Raw genomic sequence first — 25,203 nt, 5'->3', positions numbered from 1 at the left:
AAGTGCTGGAGTGATGTGCTCATGGCGTCTCGTGTCAGTGATGATGCGGGCAGCTGCATTTTGTAACATTTGCAAAGGCTGGATTGTTGTTTTAGGTAGTCCTAATAGCAATGCATTGCAGTAATCAATGTTTGATAGAATCGTTGCTTGCAAGACTGTTCGGAAATCATACTGGTATAAAAGGGGTTTAATGCGTTTTAGTGTGTGTAACTTAAAGAATCCATTTTTAATTGTATCAGCGATGAATTTTTTGAAAGTAAGATTGTTATCAATAATAACGCCAAGGCTACGTACTTGCTGAGACATTGTAGAGATGTGTTGTGAGAGGTTGGAGTTGTTCAGTATAGTATTATTTGGGGGTGATATAATCATAAGCTCAGTTTTATTGGTGTTGATAGCTAATTGGTTGTCCGTAAGAATTGATTTAATTTCTGATAATGCTGCATTCCAAAAGCTCAGGGCATTTGTAATTGAATTGGTAATAGGAATAATAATCTGTACGTCATCCGCATATATAAAATATTGAAGACCCAGTTTAGAGAGTAGCCGGCATAGTGGTGAGAGGTAAACATTAAATAAAGTAGAGGAAAGAGAGGATCCTTGTGGGACTCCTTGAGAGAGATTTCTTGGTTTGGATTCACTTTGTCCACATTTAACACTGTAAGTTCTGTTGCTCAGAAAAGATTGGAACCATAGTAGTGCTGAGCCGGTAATGCCTATTTCAGAAAGGCGGTTTATAAGGGTGTTGTGATTTACTGTGTCGAATGCAGCTGAAATATCAAGAAGAGCGATAAGATATGATTTTCCAGTATCAAAAGCTTTTAGTAATATCTCTGAGAGAGAAATTAAAAGTGTTTCAGTGCTGTGATACTTTCTAAACCCATATTGGGATGGGAAGAGAAGATGATGCTCATCTAGATAATCAGTTAGTTGTTTGTTGATGATTCTTTCCATTACCTTTGAAAGGAAAGGTAGGTTAGAAACTGGGCGAAAGTTTGCTGGATCAGATGAGTCTAGGTTTGCTTTTTTAATGTAGGCGTTATTATAGCATGTTTGAGTAAAGAAGGAACAATGCCTGAGGTGATGGATTTGTTAAGAATCATTGCAATGGGTTTAGCTATAGTTGTACGTATTGCAAGGAGAATCTTAGTAGGCATGATGTCTGTGGGGTGGAAAGCTGGTTTTATTTTCTTTAGAATTGATTCGACTTCAATACCAGTAGTAATTTCTAGATTGGTAAGCTTTGTTTCAGCTTTATTTTGAGTGGCTGATGTAGTTTGATTAGAGTATGTAGTAGCGGTATGATCAGTAGGATTGTTAATGTAGGAGGAGTTAATATTAGATTTAGAATTCATTGTAATTTGTGACTTACATCGCATTATAATTGATTGTATTTTGTTATAAAAATACGTAGCTAGTTCCTCACATTTAGATTCCTCGTCATTGATTGTGATAGAAAGAGCTGGTGCAGTAATAAGGCTTTTGACATATTGGAAGAGTGCTTGGGGGTTGAATTGATATTGATGGATTCTGGCCGTGTAGAAATCCTTCTTTGTTTTATCGGTGTTTTGGCGATATTTATGAAGTAAGTACTTAAATTTTAATAGAGTAGTAGAATTTTGGTTTCTGCGCCATACTTTTTCTGTTTTTCGAAGCTCTGTTTTCATAGCTTTTAGTTCAGGAGTATACCAAGGTTTTTTTTTAATTATTTTTCAGTATTGATTTCTTTGGATTGTATAGGACAGAGATTCTCTGCTATGTTACTGGTAATTTTAACGGAGCACTCATTAAATTTATATAGCAAAACAATCAAGCTCGCATAAAATTCCAAGTCTATGGAAACCGAACGAAGCGGGTGATATGGCTCTCCCAAACTTGCAAAGTTATTACTGGACTGCAAGTCTAGAAGTGCGATGATCTGGTTGCATAGGGACCAAGTTGTGCCATGTTGGGGGCAGATTTACTTATGTTACTGTTTCAGCCTGACTTGGTGGCCAATGTTCAGCTAATAGGAGATGCAAGTTCGCACAGTTCATAAATGTATGAATTTGAAAAACAGTGCAGAAAGAGATGGTCATGTCTTCCTGGCCATTTTCGGTACTTAGGTACAGTTTTTGCACTTCAACTTTTACACAGCAAATATGGGAAGAAGACAGGGAGTCCTAAATCTTTTTTGGATCTACAGAAATAATGCAAGATATGGGAGAACTCGCTACCCTTATATAGGGCTTTAATGGAGGAAAGCAAGTGTTGCTTACCTGTAACAGGTGTTCTCAGAAGACAGCAGGATGATAGTCCTCACATATGGGTGACATCATCAGGATGGAGCCCAATCACAGAAAACGTCTGTCAAGTTTCCAGAACTTTGACTGGCCCCTACTGGGCATGCCCAGCATGGTACTAACCCTGCAGCCAGCAGGGGTCCCCCCTTCAGTCTTATTTGATAGCTACCAGGCAGTGCCCGAAAAAATAAAACAACAAAACGTTACGAACCCAACACCGCGGGGTGGCGGGCGAGTTTCTTGAGGACTAACATCCTGCTGTCCTGTGAGAACACCTGTTACAGGTAAGCAACACTTGCTTTCTCACAGTACAAAGCAGGATGGTAGTCCTCACATATGGGTGAGTACCAAGCTGAGGATGTCCGAACATGCACCATATGTACCCAACGGCGTGCAACAGGCACAACAAACTGAGGTGGAAATTTAATAAAGGGCATCCTGAACCCCACCAGGCAGGGCGAAGGGTGTTGGTACGTCACATTGGAAATAGGTTACGCAGGACAGATTGGCCGAAGATGGAATCCTGTCTTCCAGCTTTGTCCAAGCAAATAGTGGGCTGCGAAAGTGTGGAGAGAGCTCCAGGTGGCAGCCCTGCAAATGTCAGGAAGCAACACAGATCGTAGGTGTGCTACTGAAGTCGCCATGGCCCTCACAGAGTGTGCTTTAACACTGTCTTGGAAAGGAATGCCTGCTTGCTGATAGCAAAAAGATATGCAGGGCCGCCAACCAGGAGGAGAGAGTCTGCTTACCCACAGGTTGCCCTAATTTGTTGGGATGGAAAGAGACGAATAACTGAGAGCTCTTCCTGTGAGCAACTGTACGGTCTAGGTAGAACGCTAGAGCCCGTTTACAGTCGAGGGGTATGCAGAGCCTGTTCCCCTGGGTTGGAGTGGGACCTGGGAAAGAAGATAGGTAGTATGATGGATTGATTAATGTGAAAAACTCCGAAACTACCTCAGGCAAAAACTTAGGGTGAGTACGGAGTACTGCCAGGTCCTGCAGGAGTTTAGTGTAAGGCGGATAGGTAACTAGGCCTGTACTCACTAACCCTGCGAGCTGAAGTGATAGCTAAAAGGAAAATCACTTTCCATGTGAGATATTTTAGATCACAGGAGTGAAGAGGTTCTAAAGGTGGTTTCATGAGCTGCCCGAGAAACCAGGTTAGGTCCCAAGAAGGGGCCGGACTACGTAAGGTGGCCTGATATGGAGCAAGCCTTTCAGAAAACGAGTTACGAGGGATTGTACCGATATAGGGGACATCCCCGACACCTTTATGGAAGGCGGGCTACCGCACTGGACATGCATTCTGATGGAAGAGGTCTTTAGACCAGATTCCGATAAATGCCAGAAATAAATCCAAAAACCTTGGGATTGGACAGGAAAAAGGGATCAAGGGATTGCGAAGAACACCGTGATGTATACCTTTTCCATTTATAGGAATAAGACTTTCTTGCGCAAGGCTTCCGCGAAGCAATCAGGACACGAGAACCGAATCTGAAAGGTTAAGTGGTTGAAGGATTAACCTTTCAACATCCATGCCGTCAGGGACAAGGCCTTGAAAATTGGGATGGCGTTGACAATCCGATCTGAGTGATCAGTGGCGGGTGCGTTCCCAAGGGAATGTGCCTGCGGATGGAGAGATCCTGAATATGGGAAACCATACTTAGACCTCACTGGCCAAGCCATCAGGATCATGGTTCCCTTGTCCTGACGGAGCTTCTCGAGACTCTTCGAGAGAAGAGGAAGTGGAGGGAATGCATAAAGCAAACCAGCTGCCCACGAGAGGGAAAATGCATCTCTGAGCTGAGAGCGCTGGCTCCAAATGAGGAGCAGTAATTGTCCACTATGTGGTTCTGAGGGGACGCAAAGAGGTCTATTTGGGGATAAACCCCATTGCTAGATGAGAGAGGTCCACTACCGAGGGATTGAGAGACCACTCGTGCAGTTGGAAGACACGACACAGTTTGTCTGCCAAGACATTGTGCACTTCCCGGCAAATAGGTGGCCCTGAGGTACATCGAGTGGGAGAGCGCTTCCGCACCCAAATCTGCGCAGCTTCCTGACACAGAAGGAAGGAGCCTGTGCCTCCCTGCTTGTTGATGTACCACATGGCCACCTGGTTGTCAGTCCTGAATCAGGATGACGTGATTTGATAGGGATCCTGAAAAGCTCTGAGAGCATATCGCATTGCTCGAAGCTCAGGAAATTTATCCTGGTGTTTGGCTTCCTCTGGAGACCAAGTTCCTTGTGTCTGTAGATCGTTCACATGAGCTCCCCACCTGAGGTTAGAAGCGTCGGTGGTGAGAATGAGTTGAGGATCTGGTAGGTGAAAGGGCAGTCCCTGGAGGAGATTGTTCTGATCTTTCCACCAGGCGAGAGACAGACAGAGTGCGTCGGTGATGTGGACAATGGTTGACAGAGGCTAAGTCACTTGAATCCATTGTGACCTCAGAGTCCAATGCATGACTCTCATGGCCAGGCGGGCCATTGGTGTGAGATGGACTGAGGACGCCATGTGTCCGAGGACGACAAGGAATTGCCGAGCTGTTGCTGTATACTGAGACTGCAACTGGTGAGCGAGGGACACGAGGGTTTGCACTCGTTGTTGAGGTAGAAAGGCTTTTGCCTATAAGGTGTCCACGTCTGCCCCAATGAACGACTAGGTTTGAGATGGGACTGAATAGGATTTCTCGTAACTGACGAGAAATCCTAAAGAAATTAGAGTGTGTAGGGTCATATCCAGGGACGATAGAGCAGCCTGCTGGGTTGGGGCCCTGATTAACCAGTCGTCTAGATAGATGTAGACATGAACACCTTCTTTCCTGAGAAAGGCTGCGACAACTACGAGACACTTGGTAAAGACTCGTGGTGCCGACGCTAGGCCGAATGGAAGCACCCGGTATTGATAGTGCCTTGGGCCTACTAAAAAGCGGAGGTACTTGCGATGAGCTGGAGCTATCGCAATTTGGGTGTATGCGTCTTGGAGGTCCAGAGGGCAGAGCCAGTCTCCACTTTGTAGAAGAGGTAGAAGCGAGCCCAAGGTTACCATCTTGAACTTTTCCCGCTGGAGGTACTTGTTGAGGGCACGTAGGTCCAGAATTGGACGAAGCCCCCCGGATTTTTTGGGGATCAAAAAGTACTGGGAATAGAACCCTAGGCCTTGTTGCGAAAGAGGGAAGGGTTCTATTGCTCTTAACTGGAGAAGAAGGGAAACCTCCTGCTCCAGAAGGACAGAGTGGTCGGTTACTCTCCACTCTTGTAGAGGTGGTGATTCCGGTGGAAGAGCAAGAAAGTTCAAGTGGTAACCCTGAGCAATGATTGCTAGCACCCATTGGTCGGTTGTGATTGATTGCCACAAGCCGTGAAAGTGGCACAATCGACCTCCCACTGGTATGCCTGGCAGAGGAATCAGGCTGCTGCTCTCCAAGGAAAAGTCAAAAACCTGAAGCAGGCCCCGGCTGGGGAGCTGCTTGTGGCTTTTGCTTCCAGGGCTGGCGAGGCTGAGATTTTTGATAAGGCCTCGTAACTCGGGACCTTATTGGTGGAGGATAGTACTTCCTTGGGCAGAAGAATGACTTAGAGTCCTTCTTGAAGGGCTGTCTAGAAGGGAAGTCAGAAGGTATCGATGAGACCTTTTTGAGGGTCTCATGATAGTCCTTTAATTCAGCCACTATTTGCTGAATCTGTTCACCGAACAGATTATCTCCTATACAGGGCAGTTCAGAGAGCCTGTCTTGTACTTCTGGGCGAAGGTCAGAAGACTTGAGCCAGGCCCAGTGTCTTGCCGAAATGGCAGTTGCAGACACTCTAGTGGAGGTGTCGAAGATATTGTAAGCTGTTCTTATCTCATGCTTTCCTGCCTCAAACCCCTTGTTGACAAGGATTTGAAGATGTTCTTGGAATTGGTCAGGCAGGGTTTCAGAGAAGTCCTGTATTTGCTTGAAAATGACCCTGTTGTATTGGGTCATGTACAGCTGGTAAGAAGCAATTCTGGAGATAAGCATGGCCCCTTGGAACACTCGTCGACCAATACTGTCTAGGAACTTGTGTTCCTTGACAGGAGGGGTAGAGGAGTGAGGCTTCGTCCCTTTTTGCTTTCTTTTGAGCTGATTCTACCACATCTGAGTGGTGGTCAAACTGAGATTTTTGAAAGCCAGGGGCTGACTGTACTAGATAGGAATTGTCAGCCTTTCTCTGTACTGGGGCAATGGATCCAGGGTTTTCCCAGTTCTTTTGAGGAGGTCAAGAAGAACTTGATGAATGGGAATAGAAGTGATAACTTTAGGGGCATCCAGGAACCGGAGAAGCTCCATCATCTGGTGCCTATCATCTTGCTCCGTCTGAAGCTGAAAAGGGACCAATTCAGACATTTCCTTCACAAAATTAATGAAAGAGAGGTCCTTTGGAGGAGAAAGCTTTCTACTTTCAGTAGGAGAGGGAGGTGAAGGTAAGTCATCGGTGTCTGTGGAAGTATCATCACCCCAGGTGTCATAAGGATCAGCAGGCTGACCTGTAGGACGAGAAGGGGGTTGGATAATCGAAGGGCCCGGCTGAGGCTCGAGAAAATCGAAGGAATCGCCGGGGTCACTGTGCCGGCATCGATGGCGCCGATGTGCGTATCGCCCCTGATGAATCGGTGACATGGCATTGATGACTGATGCAATACCCCCGAAGGAGGAATGCGAAATGGTGATTCTCCTCCCGATGAAGCTGTCATCGGGGAGCGCACCGGAGCCATAGGAGCCCGGGAATAACCGGTGGAAGGGCAGTCATGAGCGCCTCCATCCGGGATAGCAGCGGTGCCAGCGCTGCTGGAATCGGGTCAGTGACAGGTTCCACTCTCGGTGCCGGTGTCAGAGGAACCTGGAGTCGTAGCATCGCCTTGTCGATGGCCTCCTGGACCAGCCGGTCCAGTTCTTCCTGGAGGCCTGGGACAATCAGCCCCGACTCCGTTACGGAAGAGGGAGGCTGAGGCACAGTCGGATGGACCACCTTTACAGGCGGAATCGCGACTACCAAACCCCGATCGGGTGAGGGTGGCCTCGATGTCCCGGTCGCAGGAGTGTTCGGTGCCGTTCCTGAACGGGGCTTCTTTGATGGTGGCTTGGACGGTGGCGAGGTCAATGATTTCGCTCCCTCGACGGTCCAAGACTTATGATGCCGATGGCGATGTTTCTCCCTACGATCCCCTCGATCTTGAGGGGGAGAAACGGGAGTCGATGGCTGTGAAGACGTCAATGGCGGGCGGTCACCGGACGGTTGTCGATGCTGGTGCGACTTCGACGGTGCCGGTTCTGATGACGTCGATGCGATGGACGGCGTCGGGGTGTGAGCACGGAAGAGGAGTCCCATCTTCTCTATTCTGGCTTTGCGACCTTTTGGTGTCATGAGGGCACATATGGTGCAAGTCAGGACATCATGCTCATGGCCAAAACACATTACACAGACTCCATGAGGGTCTGTGATGGACATGGTGCGAGTACAGTCCGGGCACAGACGAAATCCCGACACCATGGCCATAGAAAAAATCGAGCCGCGGTACTGTCGAGGGCCAAACTCGACGGTAATCGACGAAAGACGGTGAATAACTTACCGGAGTGCCACGGCCTGAGAAAAGTTAGAGGAGGGACCCCTGTGGGGCAATCTAATTTTAATTAACTCCGTGAGGAAAATTCCTGTCAGGAATCTCTTCAGAGCTCCTAAACCACGAGGCTACTGCTGCGCGGAAAAAAGAAAACTGAAGGGGGACCCTTGCTGGCTGCAGGGTTAGTGCCATGCTGGGCATGCCCAGTAGGGGCCAGTCAAAGTTCTGGAAACTTTGACAGAAGTTTTCCGTGATTGGGCTCCATCCTGATGATGTCACCCATATGTGAGGACTACCATCCTGCTTGTCCTGTGAGAACTGGAGAGATATAAGAGGAGAGGTTGGGAATCACAGATCCTTAATCCGCTAGATAATGTTTTTGCACGGGAAGGTCCACCTCTTAAGGACATTTCTGAAATATACAAGGTGATACAATTCTGCCAAGTGACTTGTGATCCGCCACTGTGGCTATCACAGTGGAATGCTGATTTGCAAATGAGTCTGGACTCTGATGAATGGAGAACAATTTGGAAGGGCGGCTCACAAGATTTCCATATGTAGTCACAGAACAGAGCTGATGATAAAACTTCTCTCTACAGGGTGTATAGGTACCTGTTTTATTTCAGATTTTCAATCAGGTCCCTCTGCTTTGTTTTAGAGGGGATGTATACAAGTGGGCAAGATCCTGCACATGTGGTGACCCTGTCCATATGTAGCAAGGTTCTGGGCAGGAGTTAACATAGAGATTGGCAAAATATTAGGAGTGGATATAGACCTCACACCAGCTTTATGCTTTTTGGGGACTTGGTGGGAAGTTCAAGTGTTAACTTCCAAATGCCTGCTGGTGAATCAGTTGATACATGCGGACAGATTCACAATTGCCACCCTGTCGAAATCTGTGCCTACATTGGAGGGGTGGTGCCGGCAGTTGCACAAAACTTCTCTGGTAAAGACGTTTATCTACTTAAGGTGTAATTTAAAACTTATAATGTAATTTGATCTAGATAATTGGTCTTATCAAGGCTCAGCAGCTCCTGATTAAGGAGTACATGTGTATCCAATACTTTATAAGGATATTATTGTCATGAGATCTATATGATGTCTCCCTTCACCCTGCAACTGCCTGACTAGCCAGGTCTGCATCATTAGGAGTTAAGTGTGGTTCCTCCCTGCATGCGTTGTTGTATATATTAATATTCCTTTCTGTATAATGGATGTCTGCTGATGCAAGGTATTCTGTGCATTGCTATCGCCTCTGTAATCGCTATGGGTGATTACATAGTTTAAAAAAAATAAATCAAATTGGTAGCAGCATTGCAGGTCGTTTTCTGGTATATCAGTTAATGCCAAGAAATCTTAACTTCTAAGAGGGATGGCTTGAAAGTTAATTGTCCCAGCATTTCCTCTTCCTCATTTTGACAAAGCATGCTTGCTTACTGTTAATGCATTTTCCATAGATAGCAGGATGAATTAGCCATTACATGTGGGTGATGTCATCCAGCATACTGAATGAACTTGTTTCTCCAAGCTTTTAGATCTATTGAGCATGTCCAAGAGTTCCTGAGTAGGCACTGCCTCATGAGCCTCCTCAGTCAGTTAACAACTAAATTTAGCTGTGCAATCAATTATCCAGGGAGGTGGGCAGGTATCCATGGCTAACTTCCATTGATAAGCAGGCTGAATTAGCTTTTATATATGGGGAGTCCCAAGCTGAGGATTGCAGAATTATGATTACTGAATAAGCAACCTGGTTTCAGCCATGGAAAGTAGACAAAAGCAAGAACAGATTTTTCAAAACTGCTTACTCAAATCCGTCAGACCTTAAAAAGGTATCAAGACAGTAATGGAATGTGAATGTGTGGGCTGATGACCATATCGCAGCTTTGCAGATATCTTCGATGGACACTTCTCTGAGATAAACAACAGAGGAAGCTATGGCTTATACTTGATAAGCTTTGATAGAGTCCGTAAATTGAAATCATGGTAGACCATAGCAGTGATGGATACACTCAGTTATCCAGTTGGATAAAGTTTGCTTGGTAACTGCTATACCAAAACAGTTAGTCATGAGAGACAAAAAGCTGATTAGCTTGACGATGAGGCTGAGTATGTTATTTGTAATTTGTCAAGGCCCTTTTCCTGTCCAGAGTATAAAGGGCTTTTTCACCCTCATGCGCATGCGGCCTTGGGAAGAAGGTAGGTAGTACAACAGATTAATTAATATGGAAACCTGAAACCATCTTTGGTATAAACTTTGGGTGAATATGAAAACCACCCTGTATGATAGAACTGCATATATGGAGGGGTGGCGAACGAAAGCCTGGAGTTTACTATCTCTTCTCGTCGAGGTAACTACAACTAGGAACGCGACTTTCCAAGTTAGGAACTTTAAAGGAGCTGATTCCTACAGGTCAAAAGGACTACACTGAAATCCCACAGAACAGGTGGCTTCTGGATTGAGGGTTTAATGTGCCAGAGTCCCTTCATAAAATGAGACAAGTGGAAGCATGGAAATTGGTTTGTTGTTTAACAAGTTTGGTAAACCATGATGGCTCTCAGATTTACTCTCACTGAGGCATCAGCAAGATCTGAATTAGATAGGTGAAGCATCTATTGCAAAAGTTGTGGAGGCTCACATGAGAAGGGATCTGAATCATGCTGTTGGCATCAGATGGAAAATCTTTTCCATTTGAAGGTGTAGTTTGCCTGGTTGAAGGTTTTCTAGAGGAAATTACTCTGTCTTTGATGACCAATGGAAGTAAATAGTGGTAATCACTTAGCGTTCAGCATCCATGCTGTGAGGTTGAGGGCTGAGAGGTTGGGATGAAAGAATATTCCATCGTCTTGAGTTAGAAAAGCAGGGTCTGACCCCAAAGGTATGGGAAAACTGGTGGAATGCTTGTCAAGATACGCATACCAAATCTGACTCAGCCATGCCAGTGCTGTAAAGATCAGGCAGGTTCAATCTCGGAGAACTTTCTGTATTACTTTGGCAATCAGTGGTATGCGTACATGAGACTTGAGCCTCAATTGAGAAGGGAAGCATCTTATACTAGCCTGAGATCCCTTGGAAGAATGGAGCAAAATTCAGTTTTGTGTTTTACTGTGATGCAAATAGATCTACTGCTGGTAGACTCCTGAATTCGAACAGTTTGTTTGCTGACTACTGAAGAGACCACTCATGAGGTTGAAACACTCTGCTGAGACAAACCACCAGAATGTTGGAAACATCTGGAGATTACGTTACTTTCAGAGATGCCTAGTGTCACTTTGCCCAGTTCCAAATCTTCAGTGCCTCCAGGCAGAGAAGCCACAACCCTGTTCCTCCCTGCTTGTTGACATAGAACATGGTAACTTGATTGATTGAATCAGGATGCTCTTTATGCAGAGTATAAGCATGAACTTAATGATAGTATGCTATATAACATGTAGCTCCAGGAAATTGATCTGGAAAATAGATTCCTGTGGAGACCAATGACCTTGGGTACAGAAGAGTCCCACATGGGCTCCCAACCTTTGCTAAGGTATCTTTTATGAGGACAAGCTGATTATGACAGAAACACAGTGGAGCACCATCCTGGAGTACATTGGATGCAACCACCATTGCAGCTCCCTTGTCACTGTTGTGATTCATTCTACTGAAGACAGTGGTTGAGTGAACTGATCCTATTGAGATCACAGAACTTACTGGGGATAATAAATGAGAAGATGAGTCAATGAAATTACAAGGTTAGCTGTCGCCATATGATCGAGCAGTATAAGAGTCTTTTGGCAGAGGTCCTTGTGTTGGCAAACGGTGCTTAAATGAGAAAAATCATAGTCAATCTCTGATCGATGGGCAAGAATGCCTTCTGAAGCATGGTGTTTATATGGGTTTCTATGAACTTAAGTTTCTGCATGGGTTCCAAGTTGAACTTCTAGAAGTTGATGAGAAAACCTAAGCTCTGAAGAAGACATATGGCTATGTCCAGAAATGGAGGTCTGCTTCTCAAGAATTTGCTGTGATTAGCCAGTGTAAGTATGGGAAAACCTGAATGCACTTATGATGGAGGTGAGCTTGCTATTACTGCAAGGCATTTGGTAAAGACTCTGGGGACAGAGGAGATGCCTCTGTCCCCATTTTGTATTGGTAGTGTGACAAATCCACTTAGAACCAAAGGTAATGCCAGTGGGCTGGGTGAATTGGAATATGAATATAGGCATTCTTGAGATCCAGGGCACACACCCATTCACTGTGTTGAATGAACAGGAGAATCATACTGACAGTTTGTTTTTAATTTCTCCCTCAGAATATGCTTGTTGAGGAGCTGCAGATCAAGGATCTGTAATCACTCCAACTTCTTGGAGATGAGAAAATATCTGGAATAGAAACCTTGCTAGTGTTACAATGTAGAAAGTAACTACTGCCTGGTGTTGAAGAGGAGACTGCATCTCCAGATGAATCTGAGGGAGATGAGATGGATCCGATCTGGGCAGCAAATAGTGTGGAAGGGGTGGGGGTTGGGAGAAATGCAACTAATACCCATGTTGCACGATGCTGCTGACTCAAGAGTCATTTATTTAATACCACTTGTCCAGGAAATGGTGAATTTGTCCCGCTACCATAGGGAAGGATGGGGATTAGACATTGGTATCAAAAACTGGGTTCTGGCTTAGGCTGGGCTTGTTGGCTTGTACTTGGCTGATGGCATTCCCTTTGTCAACATCTGGCCGGAATTTGTTGTTCACATTGTGCCAGAAAAGGGTGGCTCTGGTAACGCTGAAAAGGTTGATACCGCCATTTGTGAAAGTATGTAGGCTTGTAAAGATAATAAGAATGTTGTTTTGGAGTAGGCTGTTCTACTGCCAGGGAGAAAGATTGGATTGCCCACATTTTGGACTTTTATCTGTGATATCGTTTCTCTCCAAATAGGTTATCTCTCAAGCACAGGAGTTCATCAAGTTTTTCATAAATATCCTCTGAGTTGAAACTGGCTCTTAACCAGGCCATGAGACACACTTCAATAGGAGCAGGGGATTCACATGAAGCAGAATCAAACGACTCAGACAGAATGGGACGATATTCTGTTGAGAAACAGGTAGCTATGGCTTCTGCTTCTGGAGACAATCATGAATGTATTGTACCTTGTAGAACTAATGAATGGCACTTGAATATTCTTTTGCCGAAATTGTTTAGGAGTTTATGATTTTTTCTCGATGGGGAATTAGAATCATTGTGTGTCGTCTTTACTTTCTTCATAGCTGATTCTACTATGACTGACTGGTGTGGAAGATGTACCACAATGAATTCCGGACAGTGCTGGACTCAAAACTTGAGATCCAGCTTTCTAGATGTGGAGAGGCAAAATATAGGTGTTTCCCATAGTTGGGAGGGTGTTCCAGAGTTTAGGGCTTCCTAGTGAAATTGCTCTCTTTTGAGTTGAGGTGAGTTGCTTAGAACGAGTAGGTGGAATCTTTAATAGTTCTTTATTTGCTGATCTGAGATTTCTGTTGGAGAATGCAATTTTATGGATGAACTTAGCCAGTTTGTTTGTTTTTCGTATATTATTTTGTGTAGCATGGATAGTATTTTGTATTCGATCCTAAATTTTATTGGGAGCCAGTGTAGTGATATAAGTGTAGGAGTAATGTGATCATGTTTTTTAGATCCGGTGAGTATTCTTGCAGCTGAATTTTGTAGGATTTGGAGTGGTCGGATGCTGTTAAGCGGTAAGTTGAATAGTAGGGAGTTGCAGTAGTCCAGGTTGGAGAAGATGAGTAGTTGAAGGACTGATCTGAAATCATTGGGGGAGAGGAAAGGTTTTAATTGACGCAGTGTTAGGAGTTTGTGATATCCGTCTTTGATTTTAGTTGTGATGAGGTTCTTGAAGGAAAGTTCCTTGTCAATTATGACTCAAAGGTTGCGGGCATGATTGACCAGAGAGATTGCCACTTTTTGGTTCATTAGATTGAGTGGTGGTAGTTGAGGAGCGTTGTTTTTTCTATCCAGTATGATTATTTCAGTCTTATTGAAGTTTAGGATGAGTTTCATGTTGGTTAGTAGTTGCTTTATATTGTTTAGTACTTGCTCTATGGATTTAGATCCCAACAAATCACCCCTTACAGTTTTGCTGGGAGGGGTATCTGTTCCTTTAGTCACTATGGGGAGTAAAATGTCTATTCCCCTTGACCTCAGTGGGAGGGTGGATTTTCTACCATCTACCAAATAAAAAAAAAAAAACCAGGGGTGGGTAAATGTATGTAAAATTACCGGTGAGGTCATAGCTATAGGTATTGCCAATTATTAGGCTTGTTCAATATTTGTTGTTTGTTAATGTGGCTCACGGAAATGGGGGTTACTACCTAGAGATAATATCCTTGTTCAGTGTACATACACACAGTTGTGACTCCATCATTGCTCTGGGCTTCAACGGCAAGAGATAATGTGGAAGGAAAAAAAAATTTGTATTCACAGGGAAGCGAGGTGTAGCTGGGCAGATGCTTTACTTTCAATGCATGTCCAGCGTGGCTCTCTGCTTCACAAGATACAGCTACACAAGGGACTAGTTCTTCTGGTGGCCCCGGACTGGCCAAGAAGACCGTGGTACGCAGACATGAGAAGACTGCTGGCAGGGAACCCTCTACCCCTGCCCCCTCTCAGGGACCTGCTACAACAGGGTCCGATCTTCTACGAGGACCCAGCTCAATTCTCTCTTACGGTCTGGCCATTGAGAGGGCTCGCCTGAAGAAGAGCGGATACTCGGGAGCGGTAATAGACACCCCTACTCCGAGCACGCAAGTTCTCCACATCGTTAACATACATAAGGATCTGGAGAATATTTGAAGCCTGGTGTGAAAATCACGACATCAAGACACGTTCACTTAAAAGTTCCCGTGACGCTGGAGTTCCTACAGAGCGGACAACCTGAAACAAGAGAGGGAGAAAGGAGCCAAAGATGAGATTCAGCCCCAGAGAGAATCAGAAACTACAGAGGCTGAGGAATTGGTTCCACTGCCACCCCAAGAGCTCAGAAGGAAAGGTAGGCTATGAAACCCCCAATAAGGTTGACTTATGATAACCCTGGAAATCCACTGAATGTCCCTCTGACAGTAGCACACAAACAGGGGGACTGCCTATTACCCAAAAGTAATGAAGAAATGCCTTGAGAGATGGGTCTAAAGGGGAGATACATGCAAGAGAGTGGCGTCTTGTTGAGGACAACAAGAAATTTAAGTGGGGGAAAGTGAAACCCCCGCTCACGAGAGACAGAGGTTTGAACATGCTACCATCTAAGTGAACTGTAGCAGGAAAAAAGGGGAGGACATGAGCTGCCAGCCCAGGAAACAGAATGAAATTGAAAATGCTGTCAGACCCCTTAGTGTGAAGGTAGTTAACTGCCAATTCAAAGATTAGTCATATATTCAGGTAGGAGATTTGCATGACACAGCCCCCTGGATTTCTGCTGGAAAATTTTGTAGGAAATATCACTTAACAAAAAAAAGGAATTCAAATCCTAAATTAAAGAACTATGACTAAAAGGGATTTATGAGAGAAATGTACTGGAAAACTTTCCTAGGAGGCAAACAGATTTTCACCCTGACTAACAAGGGTATTCAGACATATGGCAAGGCAGGAAAGAGTGGTGTGCACATGGTCTCTCTCTGTAGTCATGCCTGGGGCTTGACCTTTTGGCTGAGAGGTGATCCATACAGGGTCAGAAAACAGATAAAGCAAAAGCCAGGCTGAGAGAAGGTGACTTATCCGGGATGGGTAACAGCACATAATTGGCCATGAGCTTAGTGGAGCTAAAATCACTGATAGGTGGGACTGCAGAGGGCCAGAACCACTGAACGCTAAAATAGCCATGAGCCTAGTTTAGCTGTAAACCCAAGCCACAGAAAACTTAACTGAGGGAGGAGAACAGAAGGACAGCAGCAGGCCTGGAGTGGTTCCCCCACCCTTCAGTGAGAGGACCCCAATGGCAGTCCGGGAGGCGGAGTCAGATCCCCCAGGAGGGCGGGTTCCCCAGCAGTAGATCAGGAGGCAGAGTCAGGTCCCAGAGAGGATGGGGGACCCCCAGTGGCAGACCGGGACTTCTTTGGATGACAACTGGTCCTTGAATGCCCACAAGGCGTACCTGATTGCCCGAAGTTCCAGGAAGTTTATCTGACAGCGGGCTTCGGAGGCAAACCAGAGACCTTGCGTGTGGTTACCATTCACATGGGCTCCCCAGCCCTGAGGGGAAGCATAGGGGGTGAAAATCGCCTGGGGCGAAGAGGTTTGGAAGGGAAGTCCTTTTCTAGATTGGAAAAGTCTTCCCACCAGGATAGAGATACTTGCAGAGGGTACACAAGTTTGAAGGGCTTGATCCCTTGAGTGAGAATTAGGCCTGGGGAGAACCCATTCCTCACACGTTCCACTTGTAAACATCACTGTAACTGGATACTCACCTCCAAAGGCAAGGGGCATCGAACAGAGTACTCCTGCGACTGCAGATTCCACCTGGAGAGCAAGGTGTGCCGAAGGGATTCATGTATGCTATCACCCAAGGAACAACATCCAACGTGGCTGCTATTGACCCCAGGACTTGTAGATAAAACCACTCCGTTGGGCAAATACTTCTTTTCAAAGTCTGAACTTGAGTCATTAACATCTGAATGCGACACTCTGTCAGAAACACTTTGCCCTGCTCCATATCAAGTTGCACACCAAGATACATTAGTGTCTGAGATGGCTGTAAGCTACTCGTGGCCAAGATCACCAAACAGTCAAAGTCCTGAAGCAAGGAGATCACCTTGCGAAAAGCCAAGTGACTCTTTTCTGCCTGTTTTTGATCCACATCAACCAGACATTCAGATATGGACCAAAATGCCCTCTTTGCGTAGATACACCACTACCAACACTCTGATTGTGGAGAAGATCCTGGGCGCAGTAGCCAGCCTGAAAAGCAGGGTCTAAAATTGAAAATGACATCCCAGAGCAGCAAAGTGCAGCAAACAATGTTTCCAGCAAAGGAGAAAATGTTTATATGCCTCCATCAGGTCGAGGGACAAGAGAAATTCCCCTGTCTGTACTGCCATTATTACAGATCATAGAGTTTAAATTTAGAAATAAGACACACATAAATGTCAAGTGACTCCTCTGAGATCCAGGATGGGCTGAAAGTCCCCCCACCTCTTTGGAAACAACAAAATAATGGAATAGCACCCCTTATTTTTTGCAATCTGGGATAAGAACATAAGAACATGCCATACTGGGTCAGACCAAGGGTCCATCAAGCCCAGCATCCTGTTTCCAACAGCGGCCAATCCAGGCCATAAGAACCTGGCAAGTACCCAAAAACTAAGTCTATTCCATGTTACCATTGCTAGTAATAGCAGTGGCTATTTTCTAAGTCAACTTAATAGCAGGTAATGGACTTCTCCTCCAAGATCTTATCCAATCCTTTTTTAAACACAGCTATACTAACTGCACTAACCACATCCTCTGGCAACAAATTCCAGATCAGGAATTATGGCCTTCAAATCAAACATCCTCCTTAATGTAGTCTCCACTGCCACTCTCTTCTGTAGAGAGTTGTATTGAGAGACCACAAAGGCATCTGGGGGAATTCACAGAAATTCCAGAGCACAGCCGGCCCTCATCACTTCCAGGACCTACTAGTCCATCATAATTTGGACCCATCTCTGATAAAAGCAAGATAGACAGCCACCTATCTCCTGAACAATTTGGTGAGCCCCCACACCTTCACTGTGAAGATTGAGGTACTCCAGTTCTAGACACCAATCTTTATGAGGCTTTCTAGGCCAAAAGGACTGGAATCTTCTAAAGGGACCAGACCTTTGAGCAGATACTCCTCTGTAAGGAGAAACCATGGGAATCCCTGGCGCGGGTCCTTCTCCCCAAAGGATGCAACGCCGCCTTCCTGTCTCTGGAGGCAGAGAATAATGGCACACTGAGTTAAGCAGGGGACTCTGAATAGGGTGACATCATCAAATCAGTTGCTCTCTGCCTCCATCTGCTGGTAGAGGAGCATAACCCACCTGTCTGGACTGGTCTGGCAGGGAAAAATAAAGTTTAATATTTTAAAACTTTAAGCCAAGGGTTTCCAACTCCTGTCCTTGAGGGTTGAAAACTGGTCTGACTTTCAGGATATCGCTAATACATACATATGAGATAGATTTGCATACAGATTTATCCTATGCACATTCATGAGGGTTATCCTGAAAACCTGACAATTATGTGATCCTCAAGGCCTAGAAGTCTAAGCATTTGCTATGCACCAAAAGATAATTCACCCTACAGCTTAAGCACAATCCTCTCACCAAACATAATACCCTTGAGTATAGATAAATCTCAGCACTTCCCAGTGTAAAATTCTCACCATTTGCAACTCTCTTAGGATTCTTCATAGTATGGCGGCTGAATCATTAAAAAAAATCTTATATCTATCGTCTGCCTATGTAACTGTATATTTTCTGATTAAAAATCTCTTCAGATGCTACAAAATATGTACATACCCTTATTTCCATATTTGGTATACAAAGTACCCCAATAAGAGACTGGATGCCAGAATTACCAGGCTTGCATAAGCTGATAATACCTGAAATAAAGCATAGAAAATTATTCTATCACAAAGAAAATACAATTTTACAATACAGTAACTGTAGGCACAATTTACTCAATTCAGGACTCCACTTGTTGGAGAGGACAAACCATTTTTTCCCCTGAATATAATCTACTGAAAAAGATTTACGCAAGAGATGGGGGTTAACAAATAACCAGATATAAAAAATAAATTGTGTGCATAGGAGTCTGTGTCACCATAGACGCTAACAATCTTTATCTACCCCAACATGGGTTAATCATGTATGTATTCAGCATTTAATCGCATTCTGGAGACCTTTACTCCAAATATATTTACTCATTCTCAGAGCAGAAACTATTTTCTGGACTTTTTTTTAAACTGAGGAGCTCACTTAATTTTCTATGGGAGAAAGATACCTCTATATTTGTTATTCTTCCCACAGAAAAACATCTCATATTCTGACACAGGAATAAAATTTTAAGAAATCACACTCCAATGTGTTTTAAAAGACTGTACAGCAATTACGAAGATCAATCTCCCTGCTGCACATACATGACAACACATTTACAACCCACATCAACCCCTCTCTTTCATGCACGCCAAAGGCTCTGAAACACCATATTCACCCGTATGACTGCATTCATATAGCACTAAAAGCAGGAAAGTTAATATAGTATATCTGGATTTTCAGAAAGCATTTCATAAAGCACCACACAAAAGACTCTTGAAGAAATTAAAAAGTCATGTGACGGGAGCAAAATTCTATTCTGGATTGAGAGCTGGATAAATTAGAAAACAGAATAGGACTAAATGGTCAATTTTCTCATTGGAGAAAAGTGACTAGTGAAATATGCCAGGGATCTGGGACCACTGGTGTTAACATATTTATAAATGATGTAGAGATGGGAATAACGAATGAAATGGTCAGATATGCTGATAAAACAAAATTATTCAAAGTTGTTAAATCACAAAAGGATTGTGAGAAATTGCAAGTGTGCCTTCCAAGACTGGGCATCCAGATGGCATTCAATGTGGACAAGTGCAAAGTGATGCCCATAGGGAAGAGGAATCCAAATTATAGCTACACAATTCAAGATTCCACATTGGCAGTCATCGTGGATATAATATGCATGTGAGCATCTCGGGTTCAGTTTTATCCTAGTTCACATCATACCTTTCTTGCAGAACAGAATGGGTGAAAATTGCTAATGACATCATCTTGGTTTCCCATCTCTATGGGAGTTCCTCAGGGCTCTGCTCTATCTACTGTACTTTTTAGTATCAACTTAGCTCCTCCATGTCGCCTTCTTTACACATTTGACTTATACTATTGCATCTATGCCAACATTATTTTTCTTCCAATTACATCATCATGGTCCACTACCCACATGTCATCTCTATTTGCCTCTCCTTGTTCGAGTCTGGCTCAACCATAATTGACTCTCACTTAACCTCAATAAAACAGAAATCATGATTCTAGGTCACCTTACTCCATTTCCCATCCCTACCTCTTTACAGTTTGATATCCAATTCATTTCCACAACTGAAACTTTTCGTTATCTTAGAGTCTCCCTTGACTCCACTTTATCCATGCTACTTCATGTAAAAACTGCTTTACATAATTAATTACAAAAACAAATTACAATGAAATAGAACTCATGTCAATCATAAGAAAACAGGAAAACAGAAAACAAATTCTGTATTACTTATCCCCTATTTGACATTTATTCAAACAAGGCAAAAATAGTGAAATCTTCCATTGAACGAATTTTTAAGGAATAAGATTATACATTAGGAAAATATATACATCATATCTTGACCTATTTTCCATTTCCTAATTACCGGTCTTTGATCTCGAGAAGATCTTTTAAACCTTTTGGATCGGAGAATATATAGTTATTGCCATCTAATTTAATAAAACATTTGCACGGATATTTTAAAGAAAAAGTTCCTCCTTTCTCAACTACTGTTCTTCTATATTGTAGGAAATTTCTTCTTCGATCTTGAGTATCCTTAATTAAATCAGGGAAAATCCACACTTTTTGGCCGTAGAAGGTAGTTAATCTATTTCGAAAAAAGGACCTCAAAATATTATCTCTATCCGTGGAAAAAGCGAATTGAATTAATAAAGTTTCCCTTATTTTTACTTCAATTTCCTCTTGTGACTTTTGTAGTAAGTCCGATAAATCTATGGAGTTCTCTTCTATTTCTTTTCCATCACTATTCTTTATTACCTGTTCTAATTCAAGTTTTTTCTTCTTTCCACTTAAGTAAAAAGCTTTTACTACTACTGGCGCACATTTTTCAGGGATTTTTAACACTTGAGTAGCATAATTTCTAAATAATTCAATGGGGTCCATTTTTTTAATAACTGGAAAGTTGTTAATTCTTAAATTTAATGATCTCACCGTATTTTCCAGATTTTCTAATCTCTTATTTATTACTTCTTCTTTAATAATCTGATGGCTTTGAATCTTTTCTATTTGGAGTACCCGTTTATCTACTTTATTTATATCCTCTCTTTGTTTACCCAGTTCACTAGTATTTTGTACTGAATGATAGTGTGTTACTGAGGTTGCCATGGCTCTTACTGAGTGCGCCTTCACTCGTCCCTGGAGAGGAAGGCCTGCTTTGTCATAGCAGAATTGGACGTAGTCTGCTAGCCAATTGGAGAGAGTTTGTTTGCCCACTGGAACTCCAGATTTGTTTTTATCAAAAGAAAAAAAGAGTTGGGTGGATTTCCTATGGACTGAAGTGCAGTCTAGGTAAAATGCAAGTACACTTTTTACAGTCCAAGGTGTGTAAAACACTCTCGTCCTGGTGAGAGTGAGGCCTTGGGAAAAATGTGGGCAAGACTATAGACTGATTCAAGTGGAAGTCAGTAACCACCTTGGGAAGGAATTTAGGGTGAGTATGGAGGATCACTCTGTCATGGAGGAACCTTGTATATGCGACAAGTGCTTGTAACTCACTAACCCTTCGAGCAGATGTAACGGCTACTAGGAAAAGGACTTTCCATGTAAGAAATTTAACATTGAAGGAGTGCAAAGGCTCAAACAGGGAGTGCATGAGCCTTATAAGTACTACATTTAGGTCCCATTCAGTGATTGGTGGCCATAGAGGGGGGCTGAAGTTGTAGTAGGCCCCTCATAAACCGGCTCACAAAGGGTTGTGCTGTTACCGGGGCATCCCCCACTCCCTTGTGGTACGCTGAGATGGCACTCAGGTGTACCCTCACCGAGGAAGTCTGGAGACCAGAATCTGAAAGGTGCCAGAGATAGTCTAAAAGAGATGGAGTGGGGCAGGAAAAAGGGTCAATACCTTTTTGTGTGCACCATATGGTAAATCTATTCCACTTAGAACAATAGGATTTTCGTGTGGAAGGCTTTCGTGAAGCTACAAGCACTTGAGAGACATTAGTTGAGAGGTTGAGCGGTAGCAGGATCAAGCTTTCAATATCCAGGCTGTGGGGGACAGGGTCTGAAGATTCAGATGGCGTAACATGCCAAGGTTCTGAGTTATGAGAGTAGGCGCTGTGCTCAGGCGAATAGGTTGTCTGATCGAGAGGTCGAGAAGCATGGGAAACCATACTTGTTGAGGCCAGTACGGGCCTATGAGTATCACTGACCCTGTGTCCTCTTGTAGTTTCACGAGAGTTTTGGCTATCAGCGATATCAGGGGATATGCCTATAGGAGGCCTGTGTTCCAGGGGCGAGCAAAGGCGTCCATGTGATAAATTGCAGGAAGACCTTGTGAGATTGGAAAATTGGGCATCCAAATGACAGATGAAATTTAATGTGGATAAATGCAAGGTGATGCATATAGGGAAAAATAACCCATGCTATAATTACACAATGTTAGGTTCCATATTGGGTGCTACAACCCAGGAAAGAGATCTAGGTGTCATAGTGGATAACACATTGAAATCGTCAGTACAGTGTGCTGCGGCAGTCAAAAAAGCAAACAGAATGTTGGAAATTATTAGAAAGGGAATGGTGAATAAAACGGAAAATGTCATAATGCCTCTGTATCGCTCCATGGTGAGACCGCACCTTGAATACTGTGTACAATTCTGGTCGCCGCATCTCAAAAAAGATATAATTGTGATGGAGAAGGTACAGAGAAGGGCTACCAAAATGATAAGAGGAATGGAACAACTCCCCTATGAGGAAAGACTAAAGAGCTTAGGACTTTTCAGCTTGGAGAAGAGACGACTGAGGGGGATATGATAGAGGTGTTTAAAATCATGAGAGGTCTAGAACAGGTAGATGTGAATCGGTTATTTACTCTTTCGGATAATAGAAAGACTAGGGGGCATGCCATGAAGTTAGCATGTGGCACATTTAAAACTAATCGGAGAAAGTTCTTTTTACTCAACGCACAATTAAACTCTGGAATTTGTTGCCAGAGGATGTGGTTAGTGCAGTTAGTATAGCTGTGTTTAAAAAAGGATTGGATAAGTTCTTGGAGGAGAAGTCCATTACCTGCTATTAAGTTCACTTAGAGAATAGCCACTGCCATTAGCAATGGTAACATGGAAATAGACTTAGTTTTTGGGGTACTTGCCAGGTTCTTATGGCCTGGATTGGCCACTGTTGGAAAAAGGATGCTGGGCTTGATGGACCCTTGGTCTGACCCAGTATGGCATTTTCTTATGTTCTTATGTGTTTTGTTGCCTGTGCAGGGAGCAGAATCTGTCCACCTTGTGATTCAGTTTGGATGCAAAGAGGATGATTGTTGGTTGACCCCAACGCTGGAAGATTCTCCTCATTACCACAGGATCCAGAGACCACTCGTGGGGATGGAACTGCAACTGAGGCGATCACGTTCTGTATGCCTGCTAGATAAGTGGCACGTAGATGATTGGAGTGTACAAAGGTCCAGGCCCAGATCTGCGCAGCTTCTTGGCAGAGGAGATAAGAGCCTGTGCCGCCCTGCTTGCTCAAGTAGCACATTGCAACTGTGTTGTCCGTTTGTATACGAACAGTCTTGTGTGAAAGGCAGTCCTTGAACGTATATAGGGCATAATGTATAACTCGAGGCTCTAAGAAGTTGATCTGAAATGCTGCTTCGATTTTCGTCCAAGTACCTTGAGTCTGAAGATTATTCAAGTGAGCTCCCCAACCCAGGTTAGAATCGTCCGTGTTTAAGGTTACTTGTGGAACTGGTTGCTGGAAGTGTAGACCTGTTAGTAAGTTGGCTTTGATCGTCCACCAGAGAAGGGATAGACGTAGCTGGTGGGTTACATGAATCTGGAATGAAAGCAGTTGAGTGGCTTGGAGCCACTGAGATTTCAAAGTTCATTAAGTTATTCTCATGGCCAGCCTGGCCATAGGAGTGATGTGGACCGTGGAAGCCATCTTAGGTATTGATGGGCTGAGACTGTTTACTTTGTACGCAGAGACATAGCTAGCTTGGAGAGTGTGTGCGCGGTCGTTGGGTAGGAAGGCCTTTGCAACTGTGGTGTTCAGATCTGCTCCGATGAAAGTAAGGAGGTGAGATGGAGTCAGGTGGGATTTTTGGTAGTTGATGAGAAATCCCAACGAGTGTAGTAGATTGATAGTGAGCTCAAGCGCTTTGAGAGCTCCTTGCTTGGAGTGGCTTTTGATGAGCCAGTCATCCAGGTAAGGAAACACGTGTATGCTGTTTTTGCATAGATGGGCCGCAGCCACTGCTAGGCACTCTGCAAATACACGGGGTGCCAAAGCAAGTCCGAAAGGCAGTACCTGGTACTGAAAATGTTGATGTCCCACTATAAAAAGCAAGTATTTGCGGTGATGTGGGGATATTGTAATGTGAGCATACGCGTCCTGAAGATCCAGAGAACAGAGTCAATCTACTTTCTGCAGAAGGGGAAGCATGGTGTCCAGGGTCACCATCCTGAATTTTTCTTTCTGGAGAAATTTGTTGAGATTGTGGAGGTCTAGGATGGGGTGGAGGCCGCCTGATTTCTTTGAAATGAGAAAATAGCGGGATTAGAATCCTCTGCCCTACTGTGCCAGGGGAACAGCTTCCACAGCCCTGGTGCTCAGAAGGGAGTTCTGACTCTAGAAGGGTTGTGTGATCTTTTTGGATCCACAGCGGATTGGGTGGTGAATCCAGGGGTACCGTGAGGAAGTTTAGATGGTATGCTTGGGTTATAATGGATATGACCCATTGGTCTGTGGTAATGCTGAGCCAGTTGGTTCTGAAGTGGTGAAGCCGACATCCTACCGGCAAGTCTAGTTTTGGATTTGTGGAGTGGTTGCTGTTCTCTGGATAGATTTCAAAATCCAGAGGCTTGGCCTGCTTGTGGAGCTGGCTGAGGTCTGGATGGCTTGGGTTGTCGTGGATGTCATCTCTGAGGTGGTTGGGATGGTCTCACGCCATGTGTAGGTGGATAGTACCTGCATGAGCTAAAAAAACGGTCTTCTGGGGTCCCTTATCGCGGTTCTTCTTGCAGAGGAGGGAGCCTCCGTAGTAACTGTGGTCAGCTGAAGCAGGGTCTTGTGGTGGTCTTTCAGTTGAGCCACTGCGTCCTGTATTTTGTCGCTGAATAGATTTTCTCCGGTACACGGTAGATCAGCGAGCTTGTCTTGGACTTCAGTTCGCAAGTCAAATGCCTTAAGCCAGGCCCACCTTCTGGCGCTGATTCCTGTCACTGATAATCGAGAAGCAGTCTCAAAGGAATCGTAAGCAGTCCTTACCTCATGTTTTCCTGCCTCAAGGCTTTTGTGAAGAATGGTATTGAGACCTTCTTGTTGTTGAGGCAGAGAGTCTACTATCACTT

At 44.2% G+C, this 25,203-nt stretch overlaps 1 protein-coding gene across 1 annotated transcript in view; it reads right to left on the bottom strand.

The window, feature by feature from the left end:
* Positions 1-25,203, bottom strand: part of RICTOR (RPTOR independent companion of MTOR complex 2) — a 663,554-nt gene that overhangs the window by 484,156 nt on the left and 154,195 nt on the right. Inside the window, 1 exon segment of the mRNA XM_029578377.1 lies at positions 18,367-18,449. Within this exon segment, the coding sequence (XP_029434237.1) occupies positions 18,367-18,449 (83 nt within the window).

Source organism: Rhinatrema bivittatum, chromosome 1 (assembly GCF_901001135.1).
Source record: "Rhinatrema bivittatum chromosome 1, aRhiBiv1.1, whole genome shotgun sequence".
Classification (NCBI taxonomy): domain Eukaryota; kingdom Metazoa; phylum Chordata; class Amphibia; order Gymnophiona; family Rhinatrematidae; genus Rhinatrema; species Rhinatrema bivittatum.
The sequence above is the reverse complement of the archived record's forward strand: the minus strand, read 5'-3'. Positions and strand labels throughout refer to the sequence as shown.